At 40.4% G+C, this 19,406-nt stretch overlaps 1 protein-coding gene across 2 annotated transcripts; it reads left to right on the forward strand.

Moving 5' to 3' along the window:
- The first annotated feature begins 369 nt into the window (after positions 1 to 369).
- On the forward strand, positions 370 to 14,915 carry f8 (coagulation factor VIII, procoagulant component). Of its 2 annotated transcripts, none has more exons than XM_080900981.1 (27): positions 370 to 593; positions 926 to 1,023; positions 1,238 to 1,360; positions 2,603 to 2,815; positions 3,112 to 3,294; positions 3,489 to 3,592; positions 3,890 to 4,010; positions 4,104 to 4,374; positions 4,463 to 4,628; positions 4,740 to 4,827; positions 5,193 to 5,410; positions 5,518 to 5,662; positions 5,786 to 5,995; positions 6,331 to 7,148; positions 7,233 to 7,375; positions 7,674 to 7,839; positions 7,997 to 8,236; positions 8,353 to 8,581; positions 8,670 to 8,852; positions 9,071 to 9,187; positions 9,359 to 9,430; positions 9,671 to 9,756; positions 9,927 to 10,082; positions 11,025 to 11,169; positions 11,269 to 11,417; positions 13,770 to 13,952; positions 14,270 to 14,915. In XM_080900981.1, exons 1-27 carry the CDS (start codon positions 421 to 423, stop codon positions 14,423 to 14,425), a joined length of 4,956 nt encoding a protein of 1,651 aa, XP_080757107.1. In that variant the 5' UTR covers positions 370 to 420; the 3' UTR covers positions 14,426 to 14,915. The 2 variants fall into 2 exon arrangements, with proteins under 2 accessions (XP_080757107.1, XP_080757108.1); XM_080900982.1 differs by having other exon boundaries at positions 923 to 1,023; positions 14,270 to 14,914.
- Positions 14,916 to 19,406: the final 4,491 nt, after the last annotated feature.

Raw genomic sequence — 19,406 nt, forward strand, 5'->3', positions numbered from 1 at the left:
ATTGATGTCCATTATGAGTATATATGAACGTTTGTAAAACTGGGATATTTGGCTTGTGTTTCATAATTATTTATCAATAATGTTTCCAACATGGAAAACTGTTGCTGAATGTACGAGTGAGTGTGTGTATGAATAAAGCTCCTTAATTACAAGTATTTAAGAATGTGTGACTCGGGGTAACTTTCTGACTCTGGGCGCCACATGGTGTAGCAAAGTTAGATAAATCTCTTTCCTGGAACACTGTCATGTAATGTTACCACAGCAGAGCGCGCAATCTCACTCACACACTCCCCAGCCACCACAGATCCCCCGCGTGCTTGAACCTCTCAGTGACTTGGCCCCTCTCCGCCCTCCTCCCTTTAAATATCTCAGCCCACGGAAGGCGCACCAGAGCCGTGGCAGTGTTCGACCCGGGACGCCATGGAGCCGACAAGTGCGCACGCAGCGATGAGAGCGACACTCGCGCTTCTGCTGCCTCTCCTCTGCTCCTCCATCGAGCAAGCGCAGCAGCCAGGTGCTACTGTAAGAGAGTATTATATAGCAGCTGTAGAAATCGGCTGGGACTACGAGCCTCACCCAACAACTGAACAAAGGTAAACTCTTTCTTAAATATAAGTCTGATTTAGACAAATGAAATCACGAGCAGTCTGTTCGGTTGGTAAATAATTGTGATGATTATGTTTCCAAATGAAGAAGAAGACTTAGCTTCAGAAAAATCTGTGTCCAGTCAGTTAGGTTAGTTTTGCTCTTATGTTTTTAGCTTTTCTTTATGTAATTTTTTTGTTTTGTTTCTTTAAATTACTTTTGAATTACTAGAAGTAAATTAAATGCAGTTTTATTAAGGAAGAGCTAATAAGGATATTTTAAGTCAGTTTTCTCATAAGTTTCTCTTCATAATTTTATGCGTGTTTTTATCTTTAAGAAGGACATCCAAGGACATTCCGCAAAAATACATCAAAGCAATTTATAGGGAGTATACGGACTCTACATACACTGTTCCCAAGCCAAGACCAGCATGGACAGGTAAGTCTCCTTGTACATATTTTCAATAATCAATAAAAAAAATCCATAAGTGCTTGTATCATACCACATTTTTTGAATGTTATATTAACATCCAAGGACAGTCAGACAATTTTTCTGAGTGGTTTGAAAAAAAAAGAAAAGAAACAAATTCAACTTTTTTTTGCCTGAATTGTTTGAATTCTTAAAAAAAAAAAAAGATGTAATTTTCTTGCAGGGATTCAAGGCCCTGTGATCGTCACACAGGCTGGTGAAACGGTGGTGGTCCACTTCAAAAACCTAGCCTCTCAGCCCTACAGTATCAGCCCTGTGGGGATCACCTACTGGAAACAATCTGAAGGTTGGAGTAACAGAATGGAAAGAATTTGTCTTGCTTTCACTCATAAACTTACTCACAAGGTGAACCTTACTCAGTAGGATTCTGTTCTTCCTCACCAAGCAGCTAGCAAGAACTTGACTCAGCTTTCTGACTCATGTCTGTTTAAACATAACGTTCATTCACAAAAAAAGAAAAGCCCAGATCCTTGCTTTCCAGTACTACTTTGGCTGAGATCAACACTTTTCCGGTTTTGCTTGAGTCTGAAAATATGTTATCCGAATCAAAATGTACCCAAAAAAACTGCTTGTTAAGGCTTATTAATGGTTTGATCATGAAAACGGTTTCCTAAGTTATACAGAACTCAGGAAATAACAGTTGCCACCTCATTCCTTAGAAATTACCAAGAGAAACGGTTTTCATTATCTTGCGTGTGCAGATATTGCACTGCCTGTGAGAGCCAAACAGTCAGTCTTTAAACTTCTTTCATCTTCAACACTACCCAACCGTCAAGGATATAGCTGAATATCACTGACTTAAGAAGGTTCTTAGTGTTAATAACCCCCCTACAGATTAATGCTGCCATGGATCTAATGCAGTCAGTTTCTGTAAGCAGTTCATGTCTTACCACCAAAGGATAGATTCCTATAACTGCGCTTATCCTAATCTGAAAAGCAGCTTCTGCCATGTCCAGGAACGGGATTTGATGAAGCAGATCCAATCACTTCAGCGTCACCACAAGCCGCCACTCATCAACCACTCTATTAGCTACACCTCGCTAGTAATGGGTTAGAACCTCTTTGTGTCTTCAGAATTGGCTTCATTCAACATGTCACAGACTCAGTAAGGTGCTGGAAACATTCCTCAGAGATTTTAGTCCACATTGACTTGATAGCATCACACAGTTACTGCAGATTTGTCGGTGGCACATCCACGATGTGAATCTCCCGTTCCACCACATCCGCTCTATTGGATATTTGGTGACTTTGGAAGCATTTTGAGTACAGCAGACTCAATGTTGTGTCCAATGAACCAGTTGAGATTATTTGAGTTTTGTGACATGGTTCTGGCCCAAGACGAACTTTAGCACATCATCTTGACTACCTATCTACATGCCTAAATGATGCGCTGATTTACTGTCATGGGATTGGCTGATTAGAGTTTTAAGACAGAGTGGCTAGAGAGTGTATTTTCTGCTTTCAATTCTTTCTACTGCTTGAAGGGTACAGATGAGTCACAAAGTGATTACATGTGGTTTCTTTCCAGGAGCTGGGTATGATGACTCCACAGCAGGCCAGGAGAAGGAAGATGATGCCGTCTCTCCTGGAGGATACTATGAGTATGTGTGGGACATCAGCCCTAAAGACGGCCCCACCACCAGCGACCCCGATTGCCTCACCTACTCATACACATCACGAGTCGATACAGTCAGAGACCTTAACTCAGGACTCATTGGTGCTCTGCTTATCTGTAAAGCAAGTAAGAATGCTACTGATTCATCTTTCTGTTGGTATTTTCCATAAACACATACTATCAAAAATCAAAAACATAAAAAGAAAGAAATAAGGCCGTCTTAATCAGAGCATCATCTAGCTTTAACTACTCTGACTCTGTTATGTTTCAATTAGAGGTATAGTTATGATAGCACTGCATGGAGATAAAAGCAGTGGACTGGAAAGAGAATTTCAAAGAAGTGTAAGGAATTGTGGAAATGTACTCGATGGGATCCTTTTATCGCATCCTGCATCGTGTGAATTATGCCTGTCTTCCTTCAGGTGCCTTCACAGAAGACGAGGAGAGGAGATATCCGGCGTTCGTCCTTTTTTTTGCAGTGTTTGATGAGACCAAAAGCTGGTATGGAGAGGTTGGAGAGAGGGTGAGCAGAGAGAAGTTCAAAAGGAGCAACGGCAAGAAGGAATACCACACCATCAATGGCTTTGTTAACTCAACGTTACCTGGTAATCAAAGAGCCCGACTCAGAACAGAAATCACTTAACATTACAGCGAGAAAGTCATGCTGTAATGTTAATTGCCGCTAACACTGTGCGGGCACAGCTTATCAGTGGCTGCTTTGTATTTGGTCGTCACAGGAATTTGGTCGCATTTTATTCTGCCTTACCCACTCTCTCTGTTTCTGTGTTTTTGTGTGTAGGGTTGACAATGTGTCAGGGCCGAAATCCTGTGTTCTGGCATCTGATAGGCATGAGCACAGCTCCAGAAATCCACTCCATTCAGTTTCAGGATCATTCTTTGACGGTAATCTAATGTTTCATTCTGGAAGGGCAGGAACATGTATATGTAATAAGAATACACTTAGATTAAGGAATATGTGCTGCTTCCTTATTATTGCTTATTACTTTTCTATACAACACTACACTCAGTTTGGCTTCAGAAACAGTGCAACAGATATATAATAAAGCTCATTAAACCGTGTTTGTCACAGCAAAGCATTTTGGGATACGTGTTTTCTTTCTAAGAGTTAGGTGATGTTAGATTTTTAAACGCGATCTTAAATGTGCACTACACTGCCTTTGTTTGCTTTTTTTTCTTCAGATATTGAACCATCGTAAAGTCACCGTGGAGGTAACCCCCATGAGCTTTATCACCGCAGAAATGAGACCTCACACCATCGGCAGCTTTCTAATCAGCTGCAAAATACATGCTCACCGCCATGGTAAGAAAGACCAAGATTCCGGAACCAGAACATTTTATTCATTTTGTTGTTTTGCGAGTCTTTATTTTCATTGTGCACGTCTGCTTGCCCCAGATGGCATGAACGCATTGTTCACAGTGGAGAAAAAATGCCCCGAGGTCGTTACTCCTCCAGCGCCCAACCGGCGTCAAGTCAAACACGAGGAGGACTACAGCGACGAGAACTTCGACGATGGCGATTTGTTCAACGTGATCAACGTTAAACCAAAGAATACACAACTGCAAGTCAGAAGCCTCAGAGGACAGGAGTCCAAAACCTGGGTGCATTATATTGCTGCTGAAGAGGTCACCTGGAACTACGCTCCTCATCTCAAACCCTCTGACAGGTACTGAGAGGAATCATAGCAGAATAGCAGAAGAAAAACAGAGCGACACTTGTTTAACTCAATGTTTGTTTTCTCTTTGCTTCATCAGTGAGTTCCAGTCCAGATATTTGCCTTCAGCTTCACACCACCTCAGCTACCAGTATAAAAAGGTCGTGTATGTGGAATACACAGATGGATCTTTCACTCAGCGGAAAGACCCTGACAGCCCACTCCTCGGCCCGATTCTGAAAGGAAAAGTCAATGATCAGTTCCATGTGAGTGAATAACATTTCAGAGTTTTGCATCCTTAAATTTAAGCAAAAACTATCAGAATCACACCAGACTGAGAGGTGAACCTACCTTTGAATGGCTTTAATATTTTGCAGATCACCTTTAAGAACCTGGCCAGTCGCCCTTTCAACATCTACCCCAACGGTCTTACCAAGATCTTTCCGCTGCAAAGATCCACAAATGGTAAGCTAAAGAGACAAAATTATTGTCTCTCAGTTTTGAGTGGTTTTGTCAGACATCGAAAAGTTAATTTTAGTCATTGCGAGGTAGCATTTTTAAGGTTTCTCACACTGTTTAAGGTAATTTCCCCACTTTTAATCTGTAAATATAATCCCTGCAGTAGCAGATTACTGATCCGAAAAGCACACAGATAAAGTCAAGAAATAAATGACAGTTTTAAACACAGCACCTTTAAAATTGACAAGTTAAACGTGACTGTTTTTGATTAGTCCCTGTCACCAAAATGACAGACTCTAACATCTGATTGATTATCTTTATTAACGCCTAATGATTTCATTCACAAAGTCTTTTCAAATCTAACCAAACAGCTGCAGAGAGTGACCTGCACTCAATGGGTGTGCCCCCCAACAAGACGTTTGGCTACATTTGGAGGCTAACAACAGATGATGGGCCCTTGGAAGGAGACCCCACGTGTTTGACCCAGCTGTATCAAAGCACTGTCTCCCCAGAGAGGGACTTGGCCTCTGGGCTGGTGGGCACCCTGCTCATCTGCAAGTATGACGCCATCGATTTCAGAGGACGACTGGTTAGGAGAATGTTAATGTTTTCAAGCTGCAGCCACAACCGTTAATGTGCACTGACGTAACATTGCAGCTTGCTCTGTGTTTTGCTGAATCCTGTTTTTGCATGCAGTTGGGACCAGATAAGAAGTTCAGCTTGATATTCGCCATATTTGATGAGAACAGGAGTTGGTACTTTGATGAAAACATGCGGAAGTCCACTCAAAAGTCCTTCAACACCACGGAGCCCGACTTCTACAACTCAAATGTCATTTACAGTGAGTTACGTTTACTTCTTTTCGGTGGTTGTTACTGAAATGAAAGCCACTTTTGAACACAAAATATAAAATAATCATCAGAAGTTGAAAAATAAATCATTTGATTTGCTTAATTCCTTTCAGGTGTAAATGGGATCATGTTCAGCAGGCGTCAGTTTGTGATGTGTCAGACTGATGTGACCTTCTGGCACGTTGCCAGTGTGGGCACCCAGAGTGACTTCCTCTCCGTCTACTTCACTGGAAACATGTTTCAGTACCAAGGCCTCTACCAGTCTGTCCTCACCCTATTTCCCATGACTGCTATAACTCTTCCCATGGAGACGGAGCTTATTGGTAAGGTCATAGGCCAACATCTGCAGAGAGAGTCAGCTGTTGTAATTGCAGGAACAAATTCATTTGTTAAATATTGTTTGGTGGGTGGATTCAAACTTTAGGCAACTCTGGAGTCTTGGTTTTTTATTGTTGTGTGACTCTGGTACCCTATTTCCACCCCTAAGTGACACAGACACAGTAAAGACACTGTAATCAGGGATGTAACAATCTGGAGAGCGCTGCTTTTTTAACAATGCGTATCAAGGCAGTTATACAGGGCACACAAAGGTTGTTTGGCTTGTGTGCAAAGTGGATGTTTTACTTTGTATCGCACACACACTTTTCCCCTCTTGTAGGTGAGTGGGAGATCAGTGCCTTTGACAGCAGCCTCAAGAACCGCGGGATGAGCATCCACTACACCGTTCGTCCCTGCGGGAATGGAGACAGGGATGACGATCTCTCTGACTATATTGATAAAATAGACTTCCTGCCAAGAGGTTTGAGACCTGAAAATCACACAGTGTTGGTTCGAGTGTGCAAGAAAGCCCGGGCTCAAAACAGTACTCAGTCACTTAACACCACTGCTCAAACTGAAGGAACTGGACCGAGATGCCGCCTGAGGAAAGTGAACATAGCATCGCTGAAAGGGGGGAAAGCTCCCTCTGAGAGTGAAATCCCACTGGATGTCTTGAAAGAATTAGACAGAGATGGAGAGAGGGCAGCTTCTGAGAATCAGACAGAGCATGGAGAAAGACAGAGACAGAGAAGGCAGGCAAACAGAAATGAGACAGATGAAGACATAAGCTCTGAAGATTTAATGGATGAAGAAATTACAATGGAGATTGTTGGAGAAGTTGTGGAAAACATGACTGACATCGATGCCAAGGCAAAAGCTGAGGAAAGCAGAGAAATGCAAAGCGAGAAGAATGACACAGTGGTAGAACTTGAAGAGAGCAACGAGATCATACTGGACCGGGAACCCCTGTTGAGCACCAAGGTCTCAGCTGCAGAGTTACAAAATTCAGCAGATATGGATAAAAACTTAGTACCGCAAAACCACATTCGCATCAAGCCAGAGCGACTCATACATGATCTGCCTGATGTGGAAGTCAACTACACTGCTGCAAACACAACGATTGATCTGTCCTTCGAGTATGATGACTACAGTTATGAGGTACCGGGATGTATGTCTCACGCACATTTGTAAAGGACATTAAATAGCACGAGTCTCACTACATAAATTCGAATTGTTTTTTAGGCAAATGACACATTAGATACAGTTGGTGCAGATTACATAAACGTGCGCTCTGGAGGAGTCAGACCTCGGCACTACTACATTGCTGCAGAGGAGATCATCTGGAACTACGGCATCAGAAAACCACAACAGGTCTTTGAAAACGGGTAAGAATTAAGTTTCCTTGCAGAAATTCTAGGAAACTGTCAAACATTTGTGGCACTATGCCTTTATTTTTCCTGTTGTTTTCTGGCCTTTTTGACTTCTTTCTCAAGTTTGTGTAATAAGAATAGGTCAGCTGAAGACTGAGAGAGGACAGGAAACTGTTTGAAAGCCCACCCAGTGTTTATGCAACCAACTTCCCCCATTAAAATGTGAAATCCTAATGTCACCTGAAAACCAAAAAAAATACATCTTTAATATAATTTGTGTAAACGGCAGTTTCGACTCAATCCCTCCTTTTAGTGAGATACGTCGAGGGATCAGGAAGTTCCTGCCAGATTATAAGAAGGTGGTGTTTCGAGCCTACAAGGATAAAGACTTCCTGCTACCTGAAGACAGAGGGGAGCTTCAGGAGCACTTGGGAATCATGGGACCTGTCATCACAACTGAGATTAATGATCTCCTTACTGTGAGTGCTACTGTACCCAAACCAAAGTAAAACAATGACTGTTTCCTCAAGACTCGGCAGATATCTAACTTGGTGCTGAAATATGGAAATAAATGTGAACAATGGTCATCAATTAATTAGTTAATTAAACCCATCTTCTCACTATGTCTAATCCCAGGTGACCTTTAAGAACAGCGCATCCAGACCGTTCTCCTTTCACCTTCACGGAGTCTATGACCGAAGCCAGGGGGCCAGCACTGCCCAAACAAGCTCCCCCTCTGCTCCGCCCGGGGTGCCAGGAGAGCCCGTTCCTCCTGGTGAAGCCCGAACTTATAACTGGAGAGTAACCAAGAAACAAGGACCGACTGACTCTGAATTTGACTGCAAGACTGGGGCCTATTACTCCACTGTGGACAAGGTCTGCAAAGTCTTCATTTGTACCCTGTTCCTATCTTAAGATAGGAACTAAAATGTCCAACATTAACACTATTCACCTGAGTAGGAGAAAATTCACAATTCTTTTTTATATTCTAGGAGAAGGACCTTCACTCAGGTCTGATCGGTCCACTTGTGATCTGTAAGCCTGGTACCCTCCGGCCCAATGAGAACACGCAGCCAGGCATCCAGGCGTTTTCCCTGCTCTTCCACACCTTTGATGAAACTAAAAGCTGGTACCTGGAGGAGAACCTGAAGCGACACTGTGCCCCACCTTGTCAAGTCAATGCTGAGGATCCCTGGTACCACACCAGCAATAAGTTTGCAGGTAAAGATTAACACATTGATTTCTGATGTAAAATCTGCCTGCCTAGGCTGTAATCACTCTAATAAGTAATGCCAATGTTTATCCTCAGCAATAAACGGCTATGTGGCAGAGACTCTTCCTGGTTTGCTGTTAGCCCAGTACCAGCGAGTCAGGTGGCACCTTTTGAACGTAGGAAGCGACACAGAGATCCATGCTGTGCACTTCCATGGTTTGCCTTTCACTATTCATGCTAAGCAGGAACACCGTATGGGCGTCTACAACCTCTTCCCTGGTAAATACATATGCATATTCATATACTTATTTTTCCACTCTCCCAGACTCTACTGCTCTTCATCATATGATGACACATGAACAGATGCTTCCACTGAAATAACAGATTTTCTTTTTTTACCAGTTGGGGTTAAACACGTTTTTGTTTGCTTTTCCTGCAATGAAACACACTTTTTTCATGTATTGCATTGCTCGCCAATTTATTCCTCCCTCCTCTAGGTGTATTTGGCACGGTGGAGATGAGACCACCCACGGTCGGCACTTGGCTGGTGGAATGCACTATTGGAGATTATCAGCTGGCTGGCATGAGGGCTAAACTACTGGTCTATGACCCAAGTACGTGCAATGTACTCTGACCAAGTAATGCTGCTGTAAATAGTATTGACTGAGTTTTTAGGTGAAGGATGGTACCAGCAGAACATGCTAAAAATTGTATAATATATGGGTAATTTTTGTGTGCATGTGGAAACTTGTAATGCATGGAATTTTTTTGGTTTTGCTTTGCAGAATGTGTTTTGCCGCTGGGGATGAAATCAGGGAAGATTGAAGATTCCCAGATCACAGCATCAGATCACATAGGTAAGACAGCAGGAGAAGGGGAAGAGTTATTATTATATTTATTTATTTCAGTCCAATTCAGCAGGGAAACACACCAAGAAGGCTCTTAATCCCTCTTAGTGTGCGCAGAGGAGATGAAGGGCTTAACATACAAATGAAAAGAACTCACTCTGGTGGCCACCAGGAAACTTTATGAGATCTGAAAGCCCGGAAATTACCCACAGCGAGATGGATTATAACTGTGTTTTCACGTGTGTCTAGATTACTGGGAACCAGCGCTGGCGAGGCTGGACCAGTCAGGTTATATCAATGCCTGGATGGGCAAAAACAAGCAATCATGGATACAGGTTAGATGTGCAGCTTTCTTTGTTTCTGCTCTATTTCCTTCACTTACGTAAAGTCATGATGTTCTGAACTGATCTAAAAAATGATGTCAAAATCAGTTTAATCAATCAGTTATCTCATATAAACCAAAAATAGGGCACAGGAAAATATAATGCAATGTCTGTGTTTTTAGGTTGATCTGCAAAGACCCACCCTCATGCATGGTGTGCAGACACAGGGAGTGAGGTCAAGGCTGAGAGAGCACTACATCACATACTTCACTGTCTCCTACAGCCTGGACCAGGAGACTTGGACTAATTACAGAGGAAACGAGACCAGCAACATCAATGTATGTCCACATGCTGAATATCTGTTACAGTAAGGGTTGAAATTGCCCTGTGATATTTAATTCCACAGTTTCTGATATGAGGCTTGAAGTAAGTAAATTTTACTTCAAATAAGCCAGGCGTCCTGACTGTCATTGCACCACACAAACATGACAATAAGATTATAAAAAGACTCAGAGCAATCCAGTTATAAAGGGAACTTGTAGCTTTTTTAAATGACAAATAAGGCCAGTTACGATAAACATGTCTAGATTTTAAAAACAAAATCTAAATATAAGATTATTACACTGGACAGCAGCTGCAGTTTTGTGGCATGCACCACTAAAATGTTAACCCTTCTGGAAATTAGTACTGCAGCTTTGAAAAGTCCAAAACTAGAAACCACACATGTCATTTGCAAACCCCACATCGCCAGAAAAAAGAGAGCACATGACCACTTTTATATTTTTATTGAAGTTCCAGATATGGCATGATGTCATTTAATGTGTGCTGGTTTGAAATTGTGTGTTATGGAACATTTCACAGGGCAAAAGCAGCTCTGCTATCTGTTTCCTGTTTCATGTTTGGAGGAAGACAAACCGCTTCCTCCTTCCTCCTTCCTTTCTACTGAATCCAAAAGTTAAAGTGAAGAGTAGAAGCTCAAGCGAAAAGTGAAACTTGCTGCTGTGAAGCTGTTACTTAATATTTGATTGAGTCGACGGCTAAAATTATTTCCAATTCCTCATAGTTGCTTCTATTTTGCGTCAAAGCACCACAGAAATGAAAAGCCAAGGATAAATAGTAAATGAACTAAAAAGGAGGCTTGGTTACTCATCTCAAGCAAATTTCAAGTCTGGAAAAGAAAGAAAAGTATGGAGAATGTGCGGCAGTTGTTTCAGTGCTGGGTTGTTCTGCTAAAACATGCCGTCCTGCCAAGTGTGATCTAAAAAGTGGTTCTGTTGTAGATCTTTCATGGCAACCTGGACAGCTCCAAAGTAAAAGAGAACCTCTTCTCCCCGCCATTCGTGGCACGTTACATCAGGATCCACCCTTACCGCGTTGTGCAGAGGCCCGCTCTCCGGCTGGAGCTGCTGGGCTGTGATCTCAACAGTGAGTTGTACCAAAAATAACAAGAATGATCTCAATGTAGTTCTGTATAGACTGTGAAAGTGCTTACATCATATCTGTGGGATATATGTGCGTTGCCAGGCTGCTCTCTCCCTCTCGGACTCCAGAGGAAGAGTATTCCTGATGGCAGCTTCAGCGCTTCCTCATCTCACTCCTCGTTTCTCCGTACCTGGAAACCAAGTCTCGCTCGCCTCCACCAGGAGGGCGGCGCCAACGCCTGGAGGCCAATGGTGAACATGCACACACATAATTACACATATGCAAAATTTGTAGAAAACTGTACACTGACTTATTTTTAATAAACATAAAGAATAAGAACAAGTGGCGGCTTTCAGGGAAGTTACTCTGGCCTTCATTTAGCATTTCAGAACTACACATGAGGAGAAAAGGATATTGATTATGTTACAGTTAGTGGAGCGGAGACCATTTACAGTGTGTCTGACGTGCAGTTCACACAAACCATAAGTTCTGTTTAACTCTGATGTCTGGGAAAAAATATGTCTGCCCACTGAGGATACCATAAACCAGACAGTTTGTTTTATATCTCATTTAATCTTGGAATACAAATGAAATATTAAAAAATGTTTTACTCTAAGCAGCAAAAATATTAACAGATCAGCTTTGCAAGCACCATCAGTGCCTCAGCTATACTGTTCAAGAAGCTTCACCACTGAGAGAGCAGTAATTTGCATAATGACATTTATTAAGCTTTCAATCTTCTGTCTGAAGTTATCATTTTCACACTTCGCAGCACTGAACTTGAGAGGTGTGATTTGTCCTTGTGGAAAACTCTTGAGCTGCTTATTAAAGGTCACACACATCAGTTGGGACTGAGGTCAACCACTGCGCGCTACCTTTTACCTAGAACAGTCTTTTTAAAAGGTTTCAAGGATCTGATCGAATTAGATAATATTTTCCTTTTTTTAACATCCTGATTGGCTCCGCTAGTACCTGAAGTGAGTGCTAAGGTTAGACTAAACAGGAATACTGCAAATATGTCACAGGATACTGAAAAAAAAACACATTTTCTTTGCTTTTCTTTGTAAGCATGAGAGATCTGATTTTTAGACTGGGTTTTAATATAAAGAGCACAGAGTTTCAAGTTCTGTTTAGACTTCTGATGCCAACCGTTTCCCTGCAGTAAACAGCTAAAATGTTTCCTGAATGACGAATGGAGGATTTAAAGTACATAAAAAAGTCTTCACAATAAGCACTCGTGTAGGTCTGGCCATGCACAGCAAAGTCATGTCAGTGGAAAATGATGCATCGCATTGCCAAAAGCATTTTCTTAGTTTATGAGTTTCCTCCTTCCTGGTAATACGGGAGAGGAAGCAGTGTGGTATTCATTTTGGCCATCTCTACATCTCTTTGCTTTCTTTGCTTTATCTGCTTCATTCAGAAACATGTATCCATTTCTTTTAGTCATAAAAGTTTTTTTTTACTAATTTAATTTATTAATTTTTGCACATAATATCACAAATGTAGATAGATAGATAGATAGATAGATAGATAGATAGATAGATAGATAGATAGATAGATAGATAGATAGATAGATAGATAGATAGATAGATAGATAGATAGATAGATAGATAGATAGATAGATAGATAGATAGATAGATAGTGTATTTTTGATTTAAGTGGTTGAGCATAGCGGTGGATTAAATGTTGCAAAAACAAAAATTCAGTTAGATTTTTTAAGCCCTGGTTTCAATCCGGGCTTCTATATATTGTATGTTGCCTGGACGTATTGATCCTGTCAACATGCTTTTTTTCTGTTGGGTATCTGTCAATTAAATTACACACCACAATATTGAGTTTCTGCAGCCCAAGAGGTCAAGCTGTTTGTCCAGTAACTAGAAGGTCAGTGGATCAATCCACAGTCCGTGTAAGAACTCAACGTAAATTCAAAAGGTCAAAGTCTTTACTGAATATTCAGGCAGCCGTACACAGTATGGACAGAAGCATTAGGTTGCACCTCTTCATCTTTGAATTCAGGTGTTTTCAGTCCCATTGCTACAGAATTGAAGAGGTGTGGTGCTGTAACAATGCACCAACATTAAGTCATTTGGTGAAATCTCTTTTTCTGCATATTACACCATCATCCGTGCTATTGCAAAGTGGAAGTGTTTTGAAACCACTTCAGCTCAACAACAAAGTGGCAGATCAGATTTAGTTGCACAGTTGCCAACAATCTGTTGACTCATTAAATGCAGAGACTGGTGTCTCAGCCAAAGAAGACAAACTGAAATAACAAGACATGTGAGTCTTTCAAAACAAAACAAGAAGCAGAACAAGTAAACAGGCCAGGTTAACTGACTTTCAGAGTGTTTTGTAGGCCAGGGGACGCTGCTAATTAATTAATTAATTAATTAATTAATTAGCAGCTCCCCCATCTTCCAAGAAAAATACATTAAAATGATGGGTGACTCAAGATTTATGTATTTCCTAAATGTATCCACCTTTTTCTTCCGAACATAGACATTTATAATAATTTCCTAAATTTCACAATGTACTTGCACTTAATCATTTTTCTCTCTCTTTTATATCTAACCATGTTTCCTCATGTATCTCTCTTACCTCAGAACAACAACCCCCACGAGTGGCTGCAGGTTGACTTGGAGAAAGTCAGACGCATCACAGGAGTCATCACCCAAGGAGCACGATCACTGATGACCCAAATGATGGTGACGGAGTTCTCAGTCACCAGCAGTCTTGATGGGCACTCCTGGAGCAGCGTGTTAGACGAGAGAGCCCGGAGAGAAAAGGTAGGCTTAGTGTTTAGTTTTGCAGTAAAATGAGGCCTCTGTCAGTCTGGGATGGGCTCCAGCTTCCTCTATGACTTCACCTACATAAAACAGTCCATAAAACTACAATGACTAACATGCTTACTGCTTCTTTAATTTATTTCTTCAGGGAGGTTACCAAAATGTGTTGGCATTTAAAGCATTTTGATGTTTTAGTGGCATAAAATGCTCTGGGTGCCGGCATGCACAACCAGGTGCAGATATGTGTCCGATTCTGCATGAATCTGTCAAACTGTTTACTTACCGCTTCTCTTCTTTCTTCCTCTGTTCATCCAAAGATCTTCAAAGGAAATGACGACCCTGACGAAGAAGCCATCAATGTTTTTGAGCCTCCGCTGTTTGCCCGCTACATCCGAATCCACCCACGGGGTTGGATCAAAGACATCGCTCTGCGTCTGGAGGTGCTGGGCTGTGACACACAGCAGGGCGTCTGAGACCACTGGACAAACGCAACCAGCAGCACGAAGCAGCGTTTAAGAAGTAGAAAAGCCCTCGTTAAGTTATATATAAATTGTATTAAGCTATTTTTCCTGTGGCTGCAATCTGTGAACAATTACTGATCAGAAGAAATTAGAGCTGAAAACTCTGAGAATTACCACTTCAGCATATGGCTGCAATAACTACAGAGAAAACCTTTTGAATGTAATCGTGTGTAAATATTTCTGACTCAGATGGATATATACTGTTTGGCTGTTTTATATCATTGGAAAAGTTTGTATTTTTGTGCTTTACATTTGAATAAACTATGAACTTACTAGTTAGTGGTGCTTTTTTCATGATACTAAAAATATGTGTAATATATTACATAACATATTTTTGCTGACAGACATAAAACATTTGAATTCTTATGGCTGCTTTCCAAAACTGTTAACTAGTCCAAAGTTGAACATGCTTAGAGCTAAACTGAGTGTTTTCTGACTCACTTTTTTGCGTTCTGATCTCCAATTACTTTTCCTGCTTTTGCTTTCTTCATTCTTTCCAGCTCATTATCCATGCTCTTTCTTCATTTCATCTGTCTTAAGTCCAAAATGTTCCCAAACTGTTATTTTGGCTTATCCGCCTCCACCAGGCCCTCCTGGCAGAAACAATGAACCCTTCAGGTCCAGCATTGTTCTGTTACAAGTTAAAATATGCACTCCCGTTCAGCAGAGGAAAAACAAGTCTGTTCACACACAATGATAGAACGACCAGGTCCAAGGACTGTCAAACCAATGCTAAGATCAACAAGGTGTGTGCATGCCTGTATCTGTTGGTTTTGCGTGTGTGGTGGCAACATGAAAACAGGGAATTCACCCTGTTTGTAGGTCCACAACCTTTATCACCTCATTATCAGCCAGGAAGTTTCCAGGCAGGGGGTCTGTGTTTTGTTTGGAGGGCAGAGTAACACTGGACAGGAGATGAACTGGCAGAGAATTGGCTGTAGCACAATATGCCTGACTATCACATCTCTCTGAAAACAATAACAAATTGTCTATAATCTCAAAAACAGACCTGCACAGAACAGCACCTGCATTGATCTCGCGCTAACCAATCCGCACACATAATCTCAGAGGAAAGGAGAGGCCATGGCCTGCTGCTCAACTTCTAGTACTGAGTTTAGTGTGTGAAAGAAGCAACAGCAACAAATACAGGCCAGTCACATACAGCAAAGTGGACACAGGTGGAGCTTAAATGGCTAAACATGAGTTTAGGTTTATTTTCCAGCTTTTGGTTTCAGTTTGTTCTTTGTAATCATTCAAATGTTGACGCAATACAGAAAAACCCACAACTGAAACTATACATTTAATGGGTTTTTTTTTTCAAGTCCTTGCTTCACATCACCAAAAGTCCAAAAAGTTTTCATGTTGAAGTAAAAATTTGATTAAAGAGACCAAGTCTAACTGTGTGAGTTTTGAAGTGCACCTCATTTCTTTAAACTTTGCTAACAATTTCCTCAATTCTTGAAAGCTTGAAAGTCAATTTCTGGTATCTTCTTCGGTTGTTGACTGACTTTTATTCCATTTTTTGTCATGATGATCCCACACTGCTTCCATAATGTTGATGTTTGCGTCTTGGGAAGGCCAATCCATGACTGATCCTGTTCCTTGTTATGTGTTTTTGTCTTATCCAGGTATGCTTTTACTGCACTGCCAGTGTGTTTGGGATCATTGTCATGTTGAAAACTAAAACCACAGCCCCTCCTCTGTGTTTTACAGATTGCTGTAGACACTCACAGTTGCACCTCATGTCCTCATTAAAATTAAAAATTTCTAATTTGGATCCATAGACTCCACGTTTCCTCCCTCCCTTCTTGACAGCCATCCTTCTATCCTTGTGCCTCCTTCTGATGAGGCTTCAGTCAACAGTAGACAGATGAAGTGAAGGACGGATCTCTCAGGTCAGGTTTTTGCTGATTTTTTTTTCCTATTTCTGCTGCTTTAGGCACTTCTTTTTGCCCACTTTCCTCAAATTCTTTAAGAAAAAGCTTCACACCATATGCAGAAAAGTTTTCAGCTAACAGCTGTTAACTCACTGTTGTTGCCAAAAAAAACCTTCTGGTTCCTCAAAGCTAATCACAAAAATGTTGCTGTGAGTTATTTCATGAAGAAATTATTTTAGGAAGGAAAATTTAGCAAGATAATGCGGAGGTGGGGAATATTTATTTCTTGTCATGACGCTATTATTTCACAAATAGCCGTCATCATTCCTGGAAAAAGACGTTGATTGCGATGACTTTTTCAAATAGTTTTTGGCTGATTTGAGTGTCAAAAAGCTAATTTTATGTAGTACAGTCTAATTAAAAGAAAGCAGGTATCTTTTAAAGTGGATACAGTATGACAGCGTAATCTAGATGGGCAACTAAAGCTACAAAGCAGATCAAAAATATATTTAATTAACGAAAAAGAAGGAAAGAAACGTAGAAATATCAAATAATCATAAAAATAACAGCACAAAATCAAAGTATTGAACATCCATGTTTGTTAAAGCTCAAACGTATTTAAATGTAAGAAGACATTTCTGTTGCTCAGCTGGTAAGGGGTGAGAAACAGGACACATGGATGTCATCAGTGCAGTGGGTTTTTGAGGTTAATGTGCAACAACACACAGCTGGCCTCGACGGCCCTTCGGTTTCCTCTTTTTTCTTCTTAAGTTTGCATCATACCAGAAAACAAAATGAAACTAAAAAGTTGGTAAATTTCAGAAAATTATAGCTTACCTTATTTTAATGTGAGTCATGACACACTCATAGAAGGTTTTCTGAGAAACAGGTATTTCCTTTTGTCCATAAAATGTTTTTTAGACTGCTGTGATCACCTCCGTCCACCCTGAATTGAATAAGTGGAAGATAATGAATGGATGGATTTTTAGACAGTGACATATCAGGCTGAGCTGATTTTAAACATCTCGAACCCATTTGCTTCGAAACTGTATTTTAACCAAACTGATTACTGATTCTGATTTCAAAGCGTCAGCTGCCACACAGACAGTAATCTGATTAAGAATTTCCAAATATGACCAATGAGTGATCAGAATTTTCAGATTTTCTCAAACATTTATAAATGTGAACCTCAGTGAGCAATTGCCACACTTCTTGTTGTGACAACAGTGTAAAGGAATCTGTTTCTCGGGGCTTTTACAAACCAGCAGGAAGGAAAACAAAGTGACACAACTGAAGAAAAGACCACAGTTTTATCACCCTCACTGACATCACTTCTTACCTTGGCCTAAGGTCCCTGAGAACCGACATATAGATTAGGGGGAAAAAAACCACACAAAAACAGAAGTACCTGTCTATACTTTTTTTCCCACCATCTTCTCTTTCTTCTTGCAAAATTGAACAAGAATAATTCTTTTTTTCACATTGTTTTCTCATATTAAGCAAGAGACTACTATAAGCAATAACCACTATACAATGTATTTGTGTAATATACACCAATATTGGGGACTGTAACTGTCAAATCGAATTCAAACCAGTGAAACAGCTCTTCGTAAATTGTGCTTCTATCAAGCACCTCCTGTTTTTTAACATGAAACATGTCACAGGAACCGTCAAATTTTTGAAGAAGATGCTGCACTGCTTTGCAGTAGATTGCACAATAGTTCCTAATAAAGCGACCAGATGGTCAGATTAACAATAATAATCTTCAAACTCTATTTTTAATACCGTTTAGAAAATCTGCCAATGCCTCCAAAGTTCAATGTAATGATTACTCACTGCCTGTAGGCATTGTTCAAAGAGGAGCTGCTGAATGGACTTACTCGGGGGCTTTGCTTCCAAATAAACTGCAGGGTTTTCAGTTACCATGGTGATGAATAAACAGTTCTTTGCAACAGTAGGTCTTGACCATATTAAGAACCATCCCACATGTGCAGCATGGATCATTTGCCGATTTTCCATTGTGACAACACCCTATTACCCTGAAAAACTTTGAGATTACAAATATTTCACAAGCACAGAATCATCTCAACATCGGTTTTTCTACATAATCGTGTGTCTGTTTAAACATGCACATTTCAACGAAAATGGATTAAATGTTGTGGGGTTTTACCATTTTTTTTAATCAGCTTTACAGACTTTTGTAAATACCATGGCCTGCATCTAAGTTAAGTAAGTAATATATTAATATTAGTTATCTGTAAACAGTAAAATAATAGAAATGTCTGTTGTTTCTGTAACCACTTTTTCAGCATTAACTACAAAAATATCTGGTTTTATCATGTGTAATCAATACAGAGAGAGAGAGAGAAAGATCATATAATGTGTTTCATATCTCATTGAATAGTCCTCTTGCTGCACTAGCACACATATAGTATAGACATGATTTATCTGTCTCCTGTCCTCATTTGTTTTTGCTACTTTCAGACATCATCAGATTGTAATGAGTTGACAGTTCTGGTATAAAACTGCTTGTTTGTGGAAGTTACTATCTACATGTTAACATCATTGCTTTGACTTATTTAAATCTCTAAACCTTTAGATTTAAATGTGTTCTTTAGTCAGATTCTGCTCATGTTTAAACATTTGTGTGCATTCACAACACGTCACAAATATCTGCGTTTTTAAATGATTTTTAGAAATCATGTAAACCCTTAGGTGACTCAAGAACATGCACCGTTGTCTAAAGGCTGGCTCATAGACTTGCAAACAAATCTAAACTTGAAAATCAGTGACTCGTAGGGTTACAGGAGTCATATTTTTTGAAAGAAGAAAGACTCAAGTGCATGCCCACTAAATATTGTAGGAGACAGAGAATAAAACCAACCAGCATAAATATTAAACTACATTCAATTAATTATCATATAATTATTAAAATAAGTACATTTATTTGCAGTAACTCAATCTTTACTATTTACTTTACTACTTTCAATATAAGACATGAGGACAGGGACCCCTGCTGGACAATTTGGAGTGTTACAGTGGGGCAAAAAAGTATT

Source organism: Rhamphochromis sp. 'chilingali' (genome assembly GCF_963969265.1).
Source record: "Rhamphochromis sp. 'chilingali' genome assembly, chromosome: 13".
Classification (NCBI taxonomy): domain Eukaryota; kingdom Metazoa; phylum Chordata; class Actinopteri; order Cichliformes; family Cichlidae; genus Rhamphochromis; species Rhamphochromis sp. 'chilingali'.

Coding starts and splice junctions, on each gene's coding strand:
- f8 (XM_080900982.1), top strand. CDS start 421: ATGGAGCCGACAAGTGCGCACGCAGCGATGAGAGCGACACTCGCGCTT. Junction 7,149..7,232: donor ATGATGACTACAGTTATGAG/GTACCGGGATGT, acceptor ATTGTTTTTTAG/GCAAATGACACATTAGATAC. Junction 13,953..14,269: donor AGAGAGCCCGGAGAGAAAAG/GTAGGCTTAGTG, acceptor GTTCATCCAAAG/ATCTTCAAAGGAAATGACGA.